Source organism: Cupressus sempervirens, chromosome 2, assembly GCF_028749045.1.
Source record: "Cupressus sempervirens isolate cs-2001-9-10 chromosome 2, ASM2874904v1, whole genome shotgun sequence".
Taxonomy (NCBI): Eukaryota; Viridiplantae; Streptophyta; class Pinopsida; order Cupressales; family Cupressaceae; genus Cupressus; species Cupressus sempervirens.
The window spans coordinates 596749072-596769239 of record NC_143119.1 but is presented as its reverse complement, the minus strand read 5'-3'; the positions used below and the strand labels follow the sequence as shown (position 1 = coordinate 596769239).

At 35.0% G+C, this 20168-nt stretch overlaps 1 protein-coding gene across 6 annotated transcripts in view; it reads right to left on the bottom strand.

Annotated features, from left to right (window-relative positions):
* The window catches only part of LOC149574814 (uncharacterized), a 281315-nt gene that overhangs the window by 61220 nt on the left and 199927 nt on the right, over positions 1–20168 (bottom strand). For all 6 annotated transcript variants that reach the window (XM_089814646.1, XM_089814650.1, XM_089814651.1 and 3 more), the window contains exons 20-22: positions 5124–5195; positions 4880–4988; positions 4689–4749 (exon numbers count right to left, since the gene is read on the bottom strand). In XM_089814646.1, coding sequence (XP_089670772.1) covers positions 4689–4749; positions 4880–4988; positions 5124–5195 — 242 coding nt within the window. The remainder of the gene's footprint in view (positions 1–4688; positions 4750–4879; positions 4989–5123; positions 5196–20168) is intronic.

Here is a 20168-nt window from a genome sequence, read left to right as displayed (position 1 = left end):
TCCCCATAAGATTATCTCTAATAGAGACTCACTATTCACTTCATCATTTTGGAGAGAGTTGTAGGTAGCATTGGGCACTAGGCTCAATTTCAGTACAGCGAACCATCCTCAGACCGACGATCAGACCGAGCGAGTGAATTAGGTATTGTAGGACATGTTATGTATGTACATGATGGACCATCAGGTCAAATGGGAGGAATTCTTGCATCTTGTCGAGTTTTCCTATAACAATGGGAACCATTCCTCCATAGGTATGCCGCCTTATGAGGCCTTGCATGCAAGACCTTGCAAAACACCCTTGAGTTGGGATAGGATCGAGGATCGAGTATCTATTGGCCCTCAGTTAATCAAAGAGATGGAACAGCAGGTGATCCTAATTAGACAACGCCTGAGACAGGCACAAGATAGGCAGCAGAAGTATGCTGATGTGAAAAGGATAGATTGAGAGTATCAAGTTAGAGACAAAGTCCTCTTGAGGGTGCGACCACACAAGAGTCCGATTCGATTCGAAAAGGGCTCTAAGTTGGCACCTCGGTTCATTGGACCGTTCGAGATCCTAAGAGGATAGAACCTGTTGCATATTGTCTAGCTTTGCCACCTAACATGTCACACATCCACGATGTGTTTCATGTTTCTGTACTTAGAGGATACATTTATGACAAGTCTCACATTATAGATTGGAATGCCTTGCAGGCGGAGTCGGATGAGTAGTTAGCGCTAGAGCTTATTTGTATTATTGCCCGACGGAACCTGACTCTTCCAGGCCGAGAACTAGGTGTGAGGCCTTGCCCCGACCCATCATAGCATAGTTGATACATTATTATTTTGATACTCATGACTCAATATGTCGAGACACTGTCAAATACATTGGACATTATTATGTTATTTTATGTCGTGTGATGTTTTACTTTGAGATGTTTAATTATGTTATTTAATGTTTCATGAACATGTATACTCATGACGTAGTACAGAAAGTGAATGTAGAATTAAGACTTTGATTAACACTTTGATTATGCAATTTTAGTAGTTAAGTATATGAGTAAAAATGAGATAAATAGTTAATTATTTGAAAGATTTATGTTTTAGATTATGTGATTATCTTGATGAGTTAGTCTTATATATATATATATATATATATATGTGACTTTCTCGAGCTACTGATGCGTACATTGAGTGTGCAGGATATTTTAGTCGGAAAATCTAACGAATAATCAGAACTAAACCCTATATACAGTTTTTGTAAGCCAGGGTTGAATGTAGTGAAAGATGCAGACCCCGTCGTTTCGTATCTCTTTTGTATCGTAAATTGAATGTGTATCATTCTGTAATCATTAAGTGTTAATGTTTTGTAACAGTAATTTTATAGTATCGCTTGACACTCATGATTCGTATATGCATTTTAGCGTGATAAGTAGGATTAATCAAGTAACCTGAACATCTAAGTTGGACTAGGTTATTGACCTTTTTACTAATCAGTTGATAATCGAGATTAATTATCCTAAACAAAATTAGTGATAAATTTGCATTTTTTAGGGTTGTTAGGAAGTCCAAATATTTCAAGCATTTTGATAGGTCCCTAAATAGTCCTAGAGGCCAAAAATCATGAAAACTAAGTATCTAGGGGTATATGTATGAGTTGGGGGCATTTTCCACCCCTCTAGCCCCTTTTGTTCACTTTTGTGATCACCCAAATATCCCATTTTAAATTTATTGCGAAAATTGAAGTTTCACCATGAATTGGATAAGTTAAACTCAACCTTGAGGTTAGCCTTAATGACAAGATTGAGTTAGAAGACTCTAGAAGCCTTTAGGCCAAGTGGGGCAGTTATTGCATTTTGTAAGTGGTTGAGTTGGGATCCTATTTAGTGGCAAATTTGAGAGAGGAAGAGTGTTCACCCACCCTCCTTTTTAAGTATAGTAGTTTTTTATTTTAAATTTTAGTATTTAGTATAGTTAGTTATTATTTTTTTTTTTTAAATTATAGTTAAAGTTTTAATGTTAGGATATGTTTGTTTTTAGAAATTGTTTTTTTTTTTAGTTAAGAATTTAGTAAGATTTAAATTATAAACTTAGTTTTCATTCAATTGAATTAAATTAGTATGTTTTTAAATGTTAGAATATTATTAAATGATAGTAGGTTAGTTAGTGAGTTAATAATTAGTGTTTAAATTGTTTTAAATAATTAAAGTTAGATAGTTTTATTATGTTATTTTTTTTTAAAAAATTATAATTTGTTTTTAAGATAGTTGCTAAATTTTAATGTTAGCTTTATAATTGGATAAGATTAGTCGTTGAATTTCGATGTTAGAATCAAATAGTTAGTTAATTTGTTAAGGTTAACGATTGGATCAAATATTAGAGGTAGTAAGTTATTTGTTTTAATGTTAATATCATAATAGTTAAGGGCATTAATATTTTTAATTAGTTAGTAATATTTTGAATTAGGATTTTTATGGTTAGTAGATTGTTGATGTTTGTATGGATTATTTGAAAAGTAAATAAAATAATAATATACTGTTTTAAATTAAATTCAATATAATTAAAATGTATATTATTTATCTTGTGATATTAATTAGTATTGGTAATGCTTAAGTTAAGATTGATAACATTAATCTTATTAATATTGATATTGTGGAATTAAAATTGACCTTAAAAGGATGAGTTAATAAAGATGGTTAGTGAGAGTGTTATATTAGGGTCGAATTTAAATGTGAAATAATGTTGAAATCAATTAAATAATGAATGTTCAAATTTAGCAATCTACTGCTACACATTGATTATAAACTGAAATGAAGTGTTATGGTCTTGTTAGAGGACCCTGTATCTGTCCTTCAGTGTACCTATACATTAACTTGTGAAACAAACATATCAAATTACATCAAAACCTTATGTGTCATGAAAGTTGTAGTCAGCCGGTATTAACATGGTAGATTTAAATTTATTTTATTTTTTAAAAAACAGTGTGTTTTTGCCCTGTATTTTGGGCATGACATAAACCATAAGATAATAGTAAAATAATCTGCAAACGAAAAAATAGGAGCTGAAATTTATAAAAAGCTGTAATGTTGTACATTATTTTGCATCATAATCAATAGATCCTAATGTGTCTCCACCCTCCAAGTGAGTTAAAATGGTAACATTGACTAAGAGGATCCATTGTCAAAATTTGTGGGGTAATCTTCTCTACTCTCCAGTGTCTCAATGTGAGCCATATTGTTAAAAACATGAGAAAAATTTGGCAATGTTTCCATAGTTGCTGTTTTCGAAGATGATATAAGCATGTTGCAATTCATCATATTTCATTAACTGGATAAAAAAAGACACACAACCCCCACTCTTGAAAGGTCTGTCTTAAAAATTAATTAATGTCAATCATGAGCTTCTAAATGTTTTGAGTTATGGGACCTGCTAGGGAATAGAATTTGACAAAGAAGTCCATCACAAGTTGCAACAACAATGTACGTGTCAGAATTCCTCGCATTTTCACCAAGATCATTATATCTAATTTCTAAATAATTTGACCATTACCATAGCAGCATTATCTGAAATCAACATGGACTCACCAAGCCAAAAATGTAGATGAAATTCAATTACTTGAGATTTAATCCAGCATAACACAACATTTTTTATTTTTTATTCCTTCAAATCAGAGAAGGGATATGTGGGCAGCAAGGATCTTCATGGCACATGTACCCTTTTATTTGTTTTCAGTTCTTTTTATGCTAAATGGGTCTTTTATAGAGTCTGCAAGGGTCTTCCTCTCTTCCTTTCGGCAGTTGCAATAGAGAAAGCACTTGTATATATATATTTATAGTTCTTTGAGGTTTAAGTTTAGCTTTTTCCTTAAAGCGATATAACTGTTATTTTAAAATATACTGGGGATATCCTGTTGCTTGAGAAGGTTATGGAATGTCTGCATGTCCCCCAGCTGCTAAGGTTGTTGCAAGGCATTCTCCTAGAGAGAATGCCTAGTCAGGATAGTTTCTTCCTCATCCCAGCACTCGTGAGATGTTCTCCATTCTTAGAAACAGGTTAAAGAATCGATTAATGCAACCTGGAGAACTCATTTAGAGTTAGATTACAAAACAATTCTTTAAGTTCTACTTCAAATATATTTACATTTGAAGTTAGATTTCAGACCATGTTGAGGTTTGTTTTTCCTTTCTAGTATATAGCCAAATGAAAGTTTAGTTCTTAAAAAACACAGGGCTACCACTAAAACTGTTGGTTGTGCTCCATGTCATCACAGACTACTATTTAAGGGGCAGTCCGTTTTTTTTTTAAATATGTCAATTTTAACTTCATACTTTTTTCCATGATTGACATTTTTAATGAATTATGATTTTTTCTATCTCTGCAAAATATAGTTGCACCTTAACATACAATAAAATTGGATATTTTAAAGTTTTACAACTACTACATCTTTTTCAAACTTGAGGAACTTTTTGTACCAGTGTAAGCATATTACATGTGAACTTCTTTTAAATTGTGTCAATATTGTGCAAATGAATTGCTACCATGGGCACACCTACTTATCTATCGTAATCACCTATATCTCATACATTCAAGTTATACTTTCAAATCAAATGTATTTACAAAAACCAGAAAAAATAGACATTACTTTTCAAACATACAAGAGGCATAATAACCATTATTGCCAGCTTCATCTTAAATACATCACCACTTACATGTCGCGTATTTGCATCCTCAATTCCTGTAGCCGTTGATGAGTGTGCTTTATAGGTGATCCTATCAATAAAACAAAGTTTTTTTCCCTTTTTAAAACATGTCTTTCCTGACAGAAAACTGTTCTAAACATCACAATCAGAGGTTAGCAAACCATAAAGCTGGGTATTTACTGCACAGTAACATTTCTTACTTCTTGAGTTTTTTATTGTTTGATGAGTTTGGCTACTATTTCTCAATCCTTCTTTAATTGTTTTCTCTTCCTGCATGAGTTCCAATTCAATTTCTCCCTCTTCCAGTTCCTAGGCCATAACAATAGAAATAAAGTCAAATTTTCAATTGATAAGTTAACTTCAAAAAACCAACTGTAACACTGGATTAGAAAATGGGTAAAGCTATGTCTTGTGGACATGATCATTGGACTAGACAATGAATACCTTAGCTTCTTTCTCAGACAATTCTGTGAAGCCATCTGACTTAGATCGGATGGAATTGAGCCTTGCCAGAACCTGTGGACAATATATGCATCAGCCATATTCTGACATTTGAATTATAAAAACAGAATCAAGTCATCAATACATGAGAAATTCATTAAATGATGGATCAACAAAAAGAGACAGGAAAAATCTCCATTTCCATGCTCTTTGCCCCTTTGAATTCAACATAATTAAAAAAAGACTGTGTGAGGAAAATGATTAAGTCTGGATTACCACTACTGCAAATGAGAGTGGTACAAGAATCATTATATGTTCAAGATACAAACCAAAGCAACAAATACATACATACATATGTGTGTGTGTGTGTGTGTGTGTGCGTGCACGCGCGCACGCGCTGACATGTCTTATTTCGCATTTCTAAAAGTTGCCATCATATTGTCTACTGCAAATGAGAGTGGTACAAGAATCATTATATGTTCAAGATACAAACCAAAGCAACAGATATATATATATAACATGTCTTATTCCGAATTCCTAAAAGTTGCCATCATATTGTCTACTGCTCCTGGTAACAATCCTCATTGAAAAGAAACTTATATCCATGCTATTAAACTTAAAACACATTGCTTAACTGTTTAGGAATATTTGTAGAAAAATAAGAATATATTGTTTCCTTTTAACATGCGTTCCTCCCCCCTTAACATACATTCTTCTTGCCTCCAACATACTCTATATCCAAATTATATGCTTTCAATTTGCTAGCCCACATCTGTTGTCTTTCATTTCAATCTTTTTGAATCAGGAAGTATTTGAGGCTGTTATGATCAGTTCATTCTACAAGCTTACCTCCCACCAAGCATTGTTGGAATTTAGCCAAGGTATACATTGTGGCTATCATTTCCTTATCACAAATACAAAACATTTTCTCTATCCATTTGTGTTCCCTGCTCTTAAATGCAATAAGATGCCTCTTCAATGCCCTTACATGACCATTACACTCCATCACCTACTTTATATAGTCAAATGTCTGTTGTACTGCATCTGTCAAAGTGATTGAGCCCTTCTTGATCAATAAGCCCAAGGTGCTGCCAGCTATGAAAATCCCTCGACAAAACTCTTTTAGCAATTGCATAAACCCAAGAATAGTAATGGCTGCAAGTGTAATGGCACTACCTATGAAGGTATATGTTTTTCAAATGACAGCGATCTCTTATTTATATTGAAAATAAGCCATGGAAAGACATGTTCCCTTCATGGGACATGCCTATTCGTTAATCAGATAATTAATATAATAACAAATTTAATCATAGTTTTATATATGTGTGTGTATTATATATATATATATATATATATATATATATATATATATATATATATATATATATATATATATATATATATATATATATATATTCGTTAATCAGAGAATTAATATAATAACAAATTTAATCATAGTTTTATATAGTGTGTGTATTATATATATATATATATATATATATATATATATATATATATATATATATATATATATATATATATATATATATATATATATATATATATATATATATATATATATATATATAATATTAATTTCTCTCATATAACAATAAACTTATATCTTAAATATAATGCATACATGTATATAAATTATATCTCATATATAATTACATATAGGTTTTATATATATATATATATATATGTATATATATATATATATATATATATATATAATATTAATTTCTCTCATATAACAATAAACTTATATCTCAAATATAATGCATACATGTATATAAATTATATCTCATATATAACTATATATAGGTTTATCCGACTGAAGCTATCAAATATCAATATTTCATCTTAGCTAGGGAGGATAAACACACGTCATATATTACACCATTATTAATATTAGGAATGGCGAATTTTAAGAATGTCTTTGATCAGAAGATATCCACCATTTTGATATCACATTTGATATCATCGGTATTGGCCACCAAAATATAAATATATGATATTCACCAAATACTCTTGAGTAACATTTTGATATAATGAGTATTGGTCTCTCGAATATCATCATATGCTATTCACCAAATACTCCGAGTAATGACCTGCAGAATATCAACATATGATATTCACTAAGTACTCAAATAAGAGTTGATATCATATCTGATATCATGAGTATTGGTCTCCAGAATATTACCACGTGATATGCACCAAGTACTCAATAAGGTAATGCCTGCAAAATATCAACATATGATATTCACCAAAAACCTATTATATATCTATACAAACAACTCATAGACCATCAAGTGAATGACATCTAACACTTAGTTGTTGATTTACAAGATATAGTTCCTCATGATCTGGTTCAACATTTACATAAAATGTATATCACATTGTAAGATCTGTTGGTATCAAGGTTATTGTACCTAGTATGAGGGATTATTCTTACAAGTCTGGTATCATGGATTTTGGGAAACAACTCTGATACCACTATAATAACCCCTGCTCTAATCTTTGACTATAAGCTAATATTTGACTAATTGTTTTTGTATTTTTATGTTTTTCAGATTTTTTATAGAAAGCATTGCTTTAATAAACTAACAGACTCTAACTATTAAAACACACCGACTGAAATTGAAAGTCAAAATGTTTGCATTTATTAATTGCGTAAAATACTAGAAGCAAGAATCCAGCAACTTAGAATCTGTTTTGTAAAGGCAATACAATTGATCTTTTAAAATAGGTTGGCAATGTTCCTTAGCCTAGATGCTCAATATGATCTTTAAATTTGCAGAATGCAATTCCAAAAGAGATATTCAATCACCTCTTGGCTCCACGTTAATGCCAAATATCCAATAATGTTCCTTGAATGCAAATTGCAGGTGGAGGGAATTGGACATTGATTAGCATAGGCAAAATGCACATCTAATAGGCAAATCGCAGGTCCAAAATGATGAACACTAGGCCTGCAAATCCACCCGCAATTGTTGAAGCAGACCCCAAACGGCTTGTAATAATTTGCAGACTCGATGTGAAATGCTGCCCAACCTAGAAAGAAGAGAATTGGCTCAGAGATCACCAAGTATGCAAACAACACTTGAAACGCTGCCCTCTAGATACAATTTGCTAGACAATAATGTCACAATTCAAACCCCCTCTATATATCACATCATAGATCCACTGAGAACCTCCAACAATTAATCTCCTTACGCACACTTTGCGGAGTGTGATTGTTTGCCGCAGGTGATTAAATATCATCTGAATTCTGATAGGTTCCTGACTCAGAAACGAGAGCATTCTAGGGTAAGGTTGGCACTTGAGAGGTAGAGACCTTGACAAGCAAAGTTACAAGCTGTCAGTAAGATGATGTTGGAGCACTTTAATGGTACCGGAAGAGTTACACCTTGAGCTTGGATCCATAAGCTCGACACATATTTGGCTCTTCGTCCTATGTTAGAGGTTGACGCTATCAGATTTGGAGTGTTGCATCTAGATGGAGCTACCCATGACTAGTGGTATAATGGGTTAGATTCTTTGCATCGTGATCACATAACTTGACAAGATTTTTTGGATCCCCTGATCGAGAGATTTCATAGGAAGAATCCGGAGGTGTAATTTCGTTAGTTGGTTTAGCTGAAGTACTATGGTAGATTGAATAGTTACATCAATGAGTTCCTGAGGCTTCTAGTCATGATTTATGATTAATTGCAATGCAGACACATGATGCTATTTATGGAGGGATTGACTGGGCAACTTCATGGATGGGTGAAGTCATTTGACCCATCTTCTCTATAGGTAGCGATGAGGAAGGCACAAGACTTGGAGTCCTCTTCTCAAATCAAGATTGCTTTGAAATTTTCTGCTATTCTGCCTATGATGAGGAGTCCCCACCAGTTGTTAAGGACAAGGGCAAGTCAGTGGGGAGATCTGATGACACTGCTAGAGAGGATTTGAGGAGGCAACAACTCTCCTATTGGTGCAAGGGGCCTTCTCTAAAGGTCAAACTTGTGCATTGAGACCGAAGGGAGCAACAAATCATGGTGTGTGAGTTTAAATTGACACAATTGAGGATGAGTCATACATCAGCATGAAGATAATGATAGAGATGATCATATTGATGATAGAGTTTATAACGTGATGAGTGTTTATAGTTTGATATTTGACTCACATGTTCATGATTTGTATCAGGTGCAGAGTTGGTGTGTGCCTAAGCTGCATTATTTGCAAGACGATTGTGTAGATACAATGAAGGAGAGTGTGTTGAGATCTCCTATGAATTTGTCTGCTAGTGATGCTCTGATTTTTACCTCATCAGCACAGGTGTTCAGTGCTATGTTGCAGCTCATATTATTGGTTCTGATGATCGTACTGGCATGCAGTTGGTTAAGTGAGGACAACAACATCACTTGCTTCTTATGGGATACTAGTGGAGATTTTAGTATGATGTTAGATTGCTTGAGGACAAGCAATCTCAGGGAGGGAGGACTGTCATGTCCCTGTTTTTGGCGAGTTTGTGCAGATGATGGAGTTAGCTCATCATAGCAACCCTTGTGAGCTGACAGGGTAATTTGGGGTCCCAGTTGTGGACTTATTATTTTTAGTAAGTCTATTTTTGGCATTGTTATTTTTAGCAACACAATGGGTGGCTTTGGCAATTGGTTATCACCTGCAGTGGATATGGTCATTGATTGCATGAGCTCATATTTGTCAATTAATTATTATAATTGCATTATTATAATAATATTTTATTATTAGAATAGTGATATTAAGAGATAATGTTTTAAAGAGTTGTATTATAAAGTTCATAAGCTGAGTTAATTTGGGAAAAATTCACAATTCCTGAAGATGAGTTCTTTTGGGAAACTTTCAATTATAAATATGGGCTCATTTCATTGGAAAAAGCACGCTTGGATAACTTATTTGTTTTTGTTACCTTTGTGGTTTTTCTGAGTTTTGATTGTATGGCCCTTGGTGAAGTATTAGGGTTGAGTCTAAGATTCTAAGTAGTTCTTGGCAATTGTGCAGAAGTATACAATTGGCCAATGTCTCCTACTGTATTTGTTGTGGCTAAGGAGAATCATCTTGAATATCATATTTTTCTTCTTTATCATCTAACTGAGGGTCTGGTGAAATTCTAAGAATTGTTCCAAGTGTTGTGCAAATTGTTGCTATTGTATAAGAACTTGTCAGTTTTCTCCTACTGTTAAATTTGTGCCTAACGAGATTAATTGTTCGAGGTTCCCGATGGATCTGTGAAATAATATCATTGAGGAATGGTTATAAATCTACTGAGGCAAGAGTGGGTCTGAATTGTGGCATTATTGTTTGCCCAATTGTATCTAGAGGGTAGTGTTTCAAGTGTTGTGTGCATACTAGGTGATCTCTGTGTTGGAGTTCAATATGGTAAAGAACATATCAGGTGAATTTAAACCAAATACCAAGAAACAAAGACATGGACAAGCCTAAGGATGGGCTAAATCCTATATTTAGCAAGGCTAAATCTTAGTTCCAGGCCAACATTAACAGAGTCATCAGGACTCACTTCACTTTAGGCTCTACTAAGCCAAGGTGGGCAAACCTAAGGGATTTATCCTATTAACTTGATATTCTCCTCTGCAAGATTATTCCCTCTAGTAGAAATGGTCAATATTCTTCTATAACTTGCTCACAAACTTCTCAACTACAATAGCCAATTACAACTAAAGAAAGTAACAACAAATAAGCAATGACCAGCACTTTTATCTCTTCAACACATAAAAAGGTAAATTGATTTTTTGTTGTGAATGTCCTATAGTTAAATAAGTTATTAGTATAACCTTGAACTTTGAAATGGACTAGTGCCTTATCCAATGGGATATTGAGTCAAAGACTAGCAAACTTGGACCCTTTTTAATCAACTTGTGATTAAGAGTGTCAACATTAAACTCTAAGTTTCATTCCAATTCTCATCCTTTTCATAAACCCTAAAACTTATCAATTACAGAAAGCAATTACCCAATACTTTAAATTAGCAGCAATTGATTGAATTGCATTACACTAAAGGAAAACTTGTCCATTCAGTCACAAGGCTACAAATATACGAAAAGGAGACAAAACCTCAAAGATAATGATAATTAAGGATAAATCCTTCTCATTTAAATCTCAATGCTGCTATAAAACTCATAATATGACACAGAGACAAAGCCTTTTTGTCCCAAAATATTCACCTTTTGTATTCGAGTATGCATACAAATGAACTCATTTAAATGACCACAAAACAAATGGACGGACTGCAAAATAATACATGACATGTGAAAAATTCTACAGACAACCGACCTCTACTTCTCATCTTGGAAATCCATATATAGGATTGCAACAAGCTACAGATGAGAGGAGGACACATGTCAAAAATTTAATGGATACACAAAAACTTCTAGAAGATGGGAAAAATAAATGCACAGAACACTCTTCCAAAATATTGATCAAAAACAGATGAGTGGTTGAGATGGCAGAAAAACATTTATATCAGGCCTTTGATCTTTTCTTCTCCTTGTACCTTATCTGTCTTGTTCACAAAATATCTCAGCTACCTCCTGCCGATAGAGCTTTAATTTCTCCTAATGCTTCCCATACATATATTTCTCTCTTGGTGGGCCATTCTGTAGTTTTCACTTCTTGTAAGTCTTGAGTAGCCTTAGTCCACCTGGCATCCATGACTACTTTTGATTCAACAATAAATTTACTTAAATCTATTTTTTCCTTAAACAGGGAATCAATCAATTTATTATATGGGATATCTAAAACATCTTCAATAATTGACACTATAGCCTCTTGGGTCAAAATATTGTCAAATGATGTTGACCAGTCCTTCCAATCTTTCACCGTGGTAGCAATTTCCAAAATTGATGGTATATAGGGTTGTATCCTTGAGATAAAACATTCAATTTCCCCTGTATAACTTGCCATTTCCCAATGAAGAAACCCATCAATTCCTTCACTAGCTCCAATCCCTTCCTTCACTGTAATTATTTTGTCAAGCAAATCTGGCTTCGTAGCCATCAATACAATTAGCCTCTCTAAGAATTGAATATATGGCCCCCAAAGATTAAAAGTGGGTGATAGCCATGACAGTGCCTCATTGCAAAATTGCTCAACACTTTGTAAAGTAACATAAAAATGATGAGCCTACTGAGACATGTTTTTTAACACTTCAATTCTGTGACTCATCATACTTCTAAGGACCTTTGTCCTTACATCTCCTCCTTGAGTAGATGGAGCATCAATGCTCATTCTTCTTGGTTCTAATGCCTCCTCTTCTTCCATTTCCTCTGTTTGCACTGGAGCCTCAGCAGTATCCTTGGCTAGTTGTTGTCTTCCATGTTCCTCTTCTCTCTGAATTGGAATAACCCTCTGTTCTGCCTATGCAAGTTGCTCCTTGAGAGATGCAACCTCATTCTCAAGTTCCTAAATCTTATCCTTAAGTTCTACAATTTTCTCTTTATACACATGGCTGTTCCTAAGCTCATCTTCATAGAGCTTCCTGACATCAATGTAATCATGTATGGATTTGGATAATCTTGTTTCGATTTCCTCTACCTTGGCTTCATTCATAAATGAAAAATGTTTCAATGCTTTGAAAATCTCTGTACCAGAGGTGTCCTGTAGAGTCCATACAATCATATTACCCTGTTCAGTACTTTGCACATCCATTAGCTTTGGCTTATTTGAGGCAAGGACCATACTCCAGACTGCTAGGGATTTGGTATGAATATTGAAACCAGTCCCTCTTTTCAATCCATCTGCACCAATTGCCTCATAAGAAATGACACTCTCTTGCCTCCTTATCTGATCAAGCATAAATGCTTGCTCCAAATCCCATCCAAGCACTAGTAACATGTCGCTTCTCTGCACTTATTCCTTGGCCTCCTCTAGAGTCATTACTTCATTCTCAGGATCATAGGCATGTAGCTTCTCAATCAATTCCATCTTCTGCTCATTAGACTCTCCTAGCTTCATTTTCAACACAAGTTCACTCTGTTTTATTTTATATAACAAGCTCTTGAATTCAATGGATTTGATGAATTCATCATCCTCTAAGAAACTGCTGAGCTTGGATAATCCTATCATCTAGCCTTGCTGCTGCTAATTCTAAATCTGTGAGAGTATTTTTTGCTGCATTAATTCTGTTTTGTAAATAATTATGTCTTAAGTCAGCAAAATACTGACTAGTTCCTGGTAAAATTTGTAATGTCCTTTGTTTAACCTGAGCAAGAATGTGGACAATCTTCTATCTTTTGTTTCCCTTTGCCATCCATGATGCCTGAGGGGCATCTTCCTCTTCTACCTCAAGGGTTACATCTAGCTCAGGGCTGTCAGCGAAAACTTTATCTTCTTCTCTTATTGGGCCCTTTGGCATTTTAGCCATGATCTCAACATGGTATGACCATCTTCCTAATCCTCTAAGGATAAGGGATATCCATGTAGAATCCCACAAATTGGGGATCTACTCTTTTTAAATCTTTCCTCCACCCTTATGACATCATCAAGCTTTGCTAGCTTGTCAGCTGCCTCACCCTCTGCCACTACATTTGGAATAATATCCTCATGAGGCAATTCCTTGGTGCTTGGCAATACATAATTTCTCATTTCCTTAAGGGCAACCCTCATCCAACCATCAGGGTCATACATTCTATAAGGGCCAGTGCACAAATTGTAATGGTGAACAAAAGAGTGGATTTGGTCTAAGGCTTCTTTGCCAATTGTAAAATCACCAATCCTAAAACACCTACATAAGAGGGTTCCTCTATGCACCTTGGGTCCTAAATACTCCCCGTTGACCATGAACAATTGCCATATAAACTCAATTATTCCTAGCCTAGGAGGGATAAATTTAGGCAATATATGGGATGGCTAGGGACAACCATAGACTCTCATCAAAGAAAATGTGGGAAATAAGAAAATATCTCCCCAATTATGGTCAAGTCTCTTTCCCTCAAGAAGTAGGGCTGGTCTCAAAAGGCCCTTCAATATATCAAGAGCCCTAAAATATCCTAGATCTAACATTTTCATAGCTACAGCACTAAAATTATTGAAAAATGATAGGTGTTGTCCCATACCCATGTCCATAACTGCATTGGTAGGCTTCCATTTATATGAGAAGTTTGATCGATGAAATCAGAACTTATGTACCCTATATTCTTGTATAGAATCAGGTGCATCAACAATGAATGGTGATGTAAGGTGAAATCCTTTAATTCCCCACTCTGACCCCTGGCAATATTCTCTCGCATTACTTCTAGAATATGATTGACATAATCATATTCCCCAGCATGGTAAGCGTCTTGTACATCTCTTGCAATTATGAATTCTGCCCCATAAACCATATTGGAGCCATCCTTACCCACCACCTTACGAACACAATATACAGTTTTAACAAAATAATTCTTGAATTTGTCCAGTGGCATCATCTTGTCGACCTTCTTAGGGTAATCACCCACTTCTTTTAGGTCCATGGGAATATGTTGTAGCATTGATATCCTAGTGTATGCCTTGGTGTTTGCTTCAAATTTTCTTTGTAAATCCTTCAAATCTACAAGCTGACCCATAGCTCCATCTAATCCAAAAGCCTCAGTGAATGATTCTCGGTCTAGGGTACAGAGAATAGTTTCATCCCTCCTGTGGAAAGATTTTGTGGCCGGATTATAACACCGAAAAAGGGCCTTCATCAGGTCTACATCTACAAAGACCTCTGGGAATATCAACTTGCAAAGGTTCTTCTTCCACGGATTGCACACAGGAATTTTCTTCTCCCTGTTATAATAGAATTATTTGAAAAGTTCTAAACCTGTAACACCAAGGCATATGGCACCTTTGCATAGGGCGTATGGGTCAATAAAACCTTGATCATCTGCAGAATTTGTGTTGGAAGAACCTGGAAAAAGCTTTATCCATTTTTCAGCAAATCTTTGTGGTTTCTTCTATCCGGTTTTGCCTCCTTTTGAGGTTGAAGTTTCTGGAACTGCCATGTCTAAGAGTTGAATTTCTTCTACTTCCTTGGCAAGCATTTTGATATTATACAAATAAACATCGGATATAACAGCTGCTCTATTCCCAAGGAAGTCCTGAATAGCAAACTGGAATGCACAGAAAACTCTGCAATTGATCAAATTCTTTCTCTCTGTAAATGGCGAACTGTGATTGTGAAAAGAGAAAATCTTCACAAATTAATATGTGCAAATCAACATTCACCTTGCATTGATTTCAGCATGCTTGAAATACGATATCAATCCATTCTATCAACTCAATGAAGTGCCACCATTAATATCCAACAATGCACTTTTTGTACTACATTCAAATCCTATTGGTCAAGAACCTTACTATTGTTTCTTAGCTTAAAGAAATGGTTTTATTTTACTATCAAAACAAGGGCTATGATGCTACGACAAAGATTGACGAAAAGACCCTTCATAACATCATAATGTTATGAAAATGGTTTTCCAATGTTACGAAAACCCTTTGAAAAACCCTTGGCAAACAGTCAAATACAATGGCACGATCCTTTATGACCTTACGATCCCTTTGTTGTCGCAACATCGGCACTCACTTTATCCTCCTCTACGATCATACGGCAAAACGGCTTTGTAGCATCGCAAATTATCCTTTCTTAGCCTACAATCTTATGATCACAGTTACATTCACCTTTTCGTAACATCTCCGGTAATCTCTCAAGCTTTTAAGATGTCACAACAAACCTTTAACCCTTCACACCATAGCATCAGCGGCTTAACAAATTTCATGTGCAATCTTATGACCATGTCTTAATCGTGATATCGGGAGGCACCTTTTATAACCCTGAGATCTCACGATGAAACGCTCATCATAAGATCGGAGACTACCATTTACCATGCAGAATATATTATAATATCATTTTCTAGTCCCACTAATCCTGACAGCGCATACATCTGGCATTCGTACATTTGTTCTGACCAATTAGGAAACAAACACCTGTCTGACAGTACATCACCTTTTGTTTGCCTTTATCTCCTTTACGATCTTACGATCATAAGCCACCATATCATCGCAGCATCACAATATTTCCTTTACAATCCTTCGACGTCCACCTTTTCGTAGTATCGTAGCTTCATTATTCCCGACGCCGTGATAAACCTCCTTGCTGTAACATCAAAGATAGCTGCAATGCAAACCTTTTAAATTGATACACGATCATACGATATAAAGGAAATTGTATAGTCGGGAAGACTTCTTTTCTCGCCCACAACACTACAACACAACATTAATCCTGAGATCGAGAGACCTAAAACCCTTACTTGTGATACTCCCTATCGTAACATCGTAAGAAACAATGTATTTAGACAAAATGAAAACCCACTCAATTTCAAAAACCTAGGCTTAGGGTTTAGACCAAATTCATGGAGATTTTGCAATATGAGATGAGGATCAAAAACTTAGAGCACTAAACCTCACATTTGGGACAATTGACAGAAATGACTGGATCAGGGAAAGATTTTCTAAGGTTTCTTCTACGAATGGAAACAAGATAAATACAACCTTAACAGTCAATTTCATATTTTTACCATAAATTTGAAAAATTAACCCTAGTGAAAATAGAAGCTATCACTTTGAGCCAATTCTATTCTTGTTGGGTTGGGCGGCATTTCACATTAAGTCTGCAAATTATTTCAAGTCGTTCAGGGTTTGCTTCAATAGCTGCAGATGAATTTGTAGGCCTATGTTCATCATTTTGGAACTATTATCTGCATATTAGATGTGTGATCTACCTATACTACTCAGCATCCAGTTCCCTCCACCTACAATTTGCATTCAAGGAACATCAATGCATATTTGGCAATAACGTGGAGCCAAGAAGTGATTGAATAATTCATTCACAATTGTATTCTGCAAATTTGAAGATCAAATCGAGCATCTAGATTGGGGAACATTGCCAATCAGTTTTGAAAGATCAATTGTATTGCCTTTAGAAAACAGGTTCTAAGTTGTTGCATTCTTACTTCCAGTATTTTACGCAATTAATATATACAGTCATTTTGACTTTCAATTTCAGTTGGTGTAATTTAATAGTTAGAGTTTGTTGTTTTATTAAAGCAAATCTTTATATAAAAAAACTAAAAAACATCAAAATACAAAAACAATCAGTCAAACATTAGCTTGCAATCAAAGATTAGAGCAAAGGTTATTACAGTGGTATCAGAGCGGTTTCAGGGTTATCAAAACTACAAATAATCTAATCTACAAATAATAACCCCAATACCAATAGCTATAATAAGCCTTGTTGACTCTCAAACAATTTGTGCTAAGCAATTGATTTCTTTTTTTGTTTTTGAATTTTTGCAATTTTTGATACAACAATATTGCAACAAAAGAGAAGAAATTGCAATAATAATTTCAACTCAAATATTTGGATATTACATAGGGATTATACACAACTATGGAATCCTCAACCCGCTGACACACAATGTTGTTGTTCACCAGTGGCATTGACACATCCCCATGTCTCTGTGTAGAAATTACATCGTCTATACTGTAGGTAGGACTAATAAGTGTCGTACTAAATATAGGTACATCTGTATCATGGACACCTATTGAGGAAAACTCAAGCTTCCTTCCCTACAAACTTGACGTCGGCCTCCTAAAGGCAGAAACCATATACCTCGCTGCCCTCGCAATTGTCTCTAGATCCGACAAGCTCTTTGCCAACCTCTGTTGATAAAGCTTAACTTTCTCCATACTCTCCCACAAAGCATTCATTTTCATGTTAACTTCCTCATTACTCCATTGGCTTCTAGAGCTACCAGTCATCCTATGTCTGTCCATGGCTAGAAAATGTTAGAGTGTTGGTCACTCAAAATGAAACAGCAGATCCGAAAATAAAATAACTTTCCTACCCCACCGGATGGCAAGAAACTGCTCTGATGAGCTCTGTTGGCTCGTAAACAATATATTCTAAGAATTGATTTCCTTTATTGTTTTTGAGGTTTTGCAATTTTTAATCGAACAATATAGCAGCAAAATAGAAGATATTGCAATATTTTAACTCAAATACTGGAATATTTACATAGGGAATATACAGCTGAAAATTTCAGATTTTAATATCAACTTAGTTATCGATTATTTTCACAAAATACCAACAACCCAATTGATAAAATATCCCCTACAATCTAAATCAACAATATCAAGATAAATTAGAACTTAGAATCCATGAACTTACAGATAAGACGTGCCTTCAAACCCTCTAAACTGAAGACTAGCAGCAGCAAAAGAATTCTTCAACAAACAAATGCAACTGCAGATTTGGAAAATGTTTTTCCCAAAGTGCAGATGAAAAATAACAGACACAAATGGGTACTCAACCAACTCCAAATTAACCAGCACACAACCGCTTCTCAGCACTAGTAACAATAGTATGAGAAGACAGCAAAATCCAAATTCTCAACACCACTATGTGTACAGCTATGGAGATAAAGAACAATTCTCAGAAAACTAATTCGCAAAACCTCAACTATGGATTACTGTGAACTTCTCAAGAACAAACCCTTATACTTCAACAAGGACACAGAAAATAAGAACTCACAAAGATGACAAACAAAAATAAGATAATCAAATAATCGGATGTCTCTTCCACTGAAATTAGCTCATATTTATAAACCATTAGTGCCAAAAGTTTCCGAAAAGACTCAACTCCAAAAACTACAGAGTTTCCCAAAAGAACTCAACTCTTAAAACTTTCCAACACTTTCAAGAAATATCTCTTAATGACATTATTATAATAATGCGACTTAATAATTGATTATTAAATAAGAGCTTGTGTCAATAATAACCACATCCACTACAAGTAACAATCAACTGCCAAAGTCACCTCCTACACTGCCAAAAATAGGCTTACTAGAAAGAGTAAGTTTTCAACTGAGACCCTCAAATCAACCTGTCAACTTACGAGAGTTGTTATAACGAATTGACTCAACCAACCATAGGAACCTACTAAAAATGGGGACATTACAGTCCTCCCTCCCTATAATTGCTTGTCCTCAAGCAATCCTAGAGCAAAATTAACATCACAGTCAGAACTGTGTACTATCCCTACTGTGCACAAGCAACTCTTATAGTACCAGTACCTAGATAACAAACATCAACATCAGAATCATCTAAAAACTAACTCTAGGCACTGATGAAGGCAACAACTCACCAGAAGTCAACCTAACTGAAATACCAACTTTGTCCCCACTTGAGTTCCCATCAAACAAACACTCACACTCAACTGCACTATGGAAATGACAACTACCATAGGTGCCTGACCTCCAACCCTTGATAAACTATCTTGGGTATGCAAATACTGCACGTGGTCTAACTTGCAATTGTCGATCCCATCTGCGAAAGCTTGTGCTAACCCATCTCATAACAGATGGTATGAAACTAGAGCCAACCCATACCAACGTGAGACCAAATGCTCTACCTATGGGTCAAAAGAGAAGTGATAAGCACTCCTCACAGTGTAATGTTGATAAAGACTCCTAATCTTTGTCAAGGGCTCATTAGTATCAAACTGGGAATCGGAACATGGCTCCAATTTCTGACTCTGAACTTCCAATTGGACAGGATTCTAGTCAATCCTCTCAACAAACCCAACCACAAAATCACTGTGGCAAAGCATGGTAGACAAAGTCTGTACAATATTTCCCACCAACCTCTGAATAGAATGAGAGCTTCAGATGAGAGTACCCTCAAACACTTTGTATGAATCCTCCCACATATCCAAACTCTCCAAAAGATACTCCATGAAAGACTTCATGCAATAGAAATTATATGTGGAAGCATCAACCTACTCACCTTCTACCCATAGTTGATGCCTCCAAAAATGTGGCACTACCAATTGTCTAATGCTAGCAGCTATATCAAAAAAAGAAACAGATTTGCTTCTAGTGGAAGGAAGCAAATCACGATGAGAACCTCTCTCTTGATGCTCTCACCTCCTCTATACCTACTATGCCTATATCTTCGATGGACGTGCCTTCCACATCATCACAT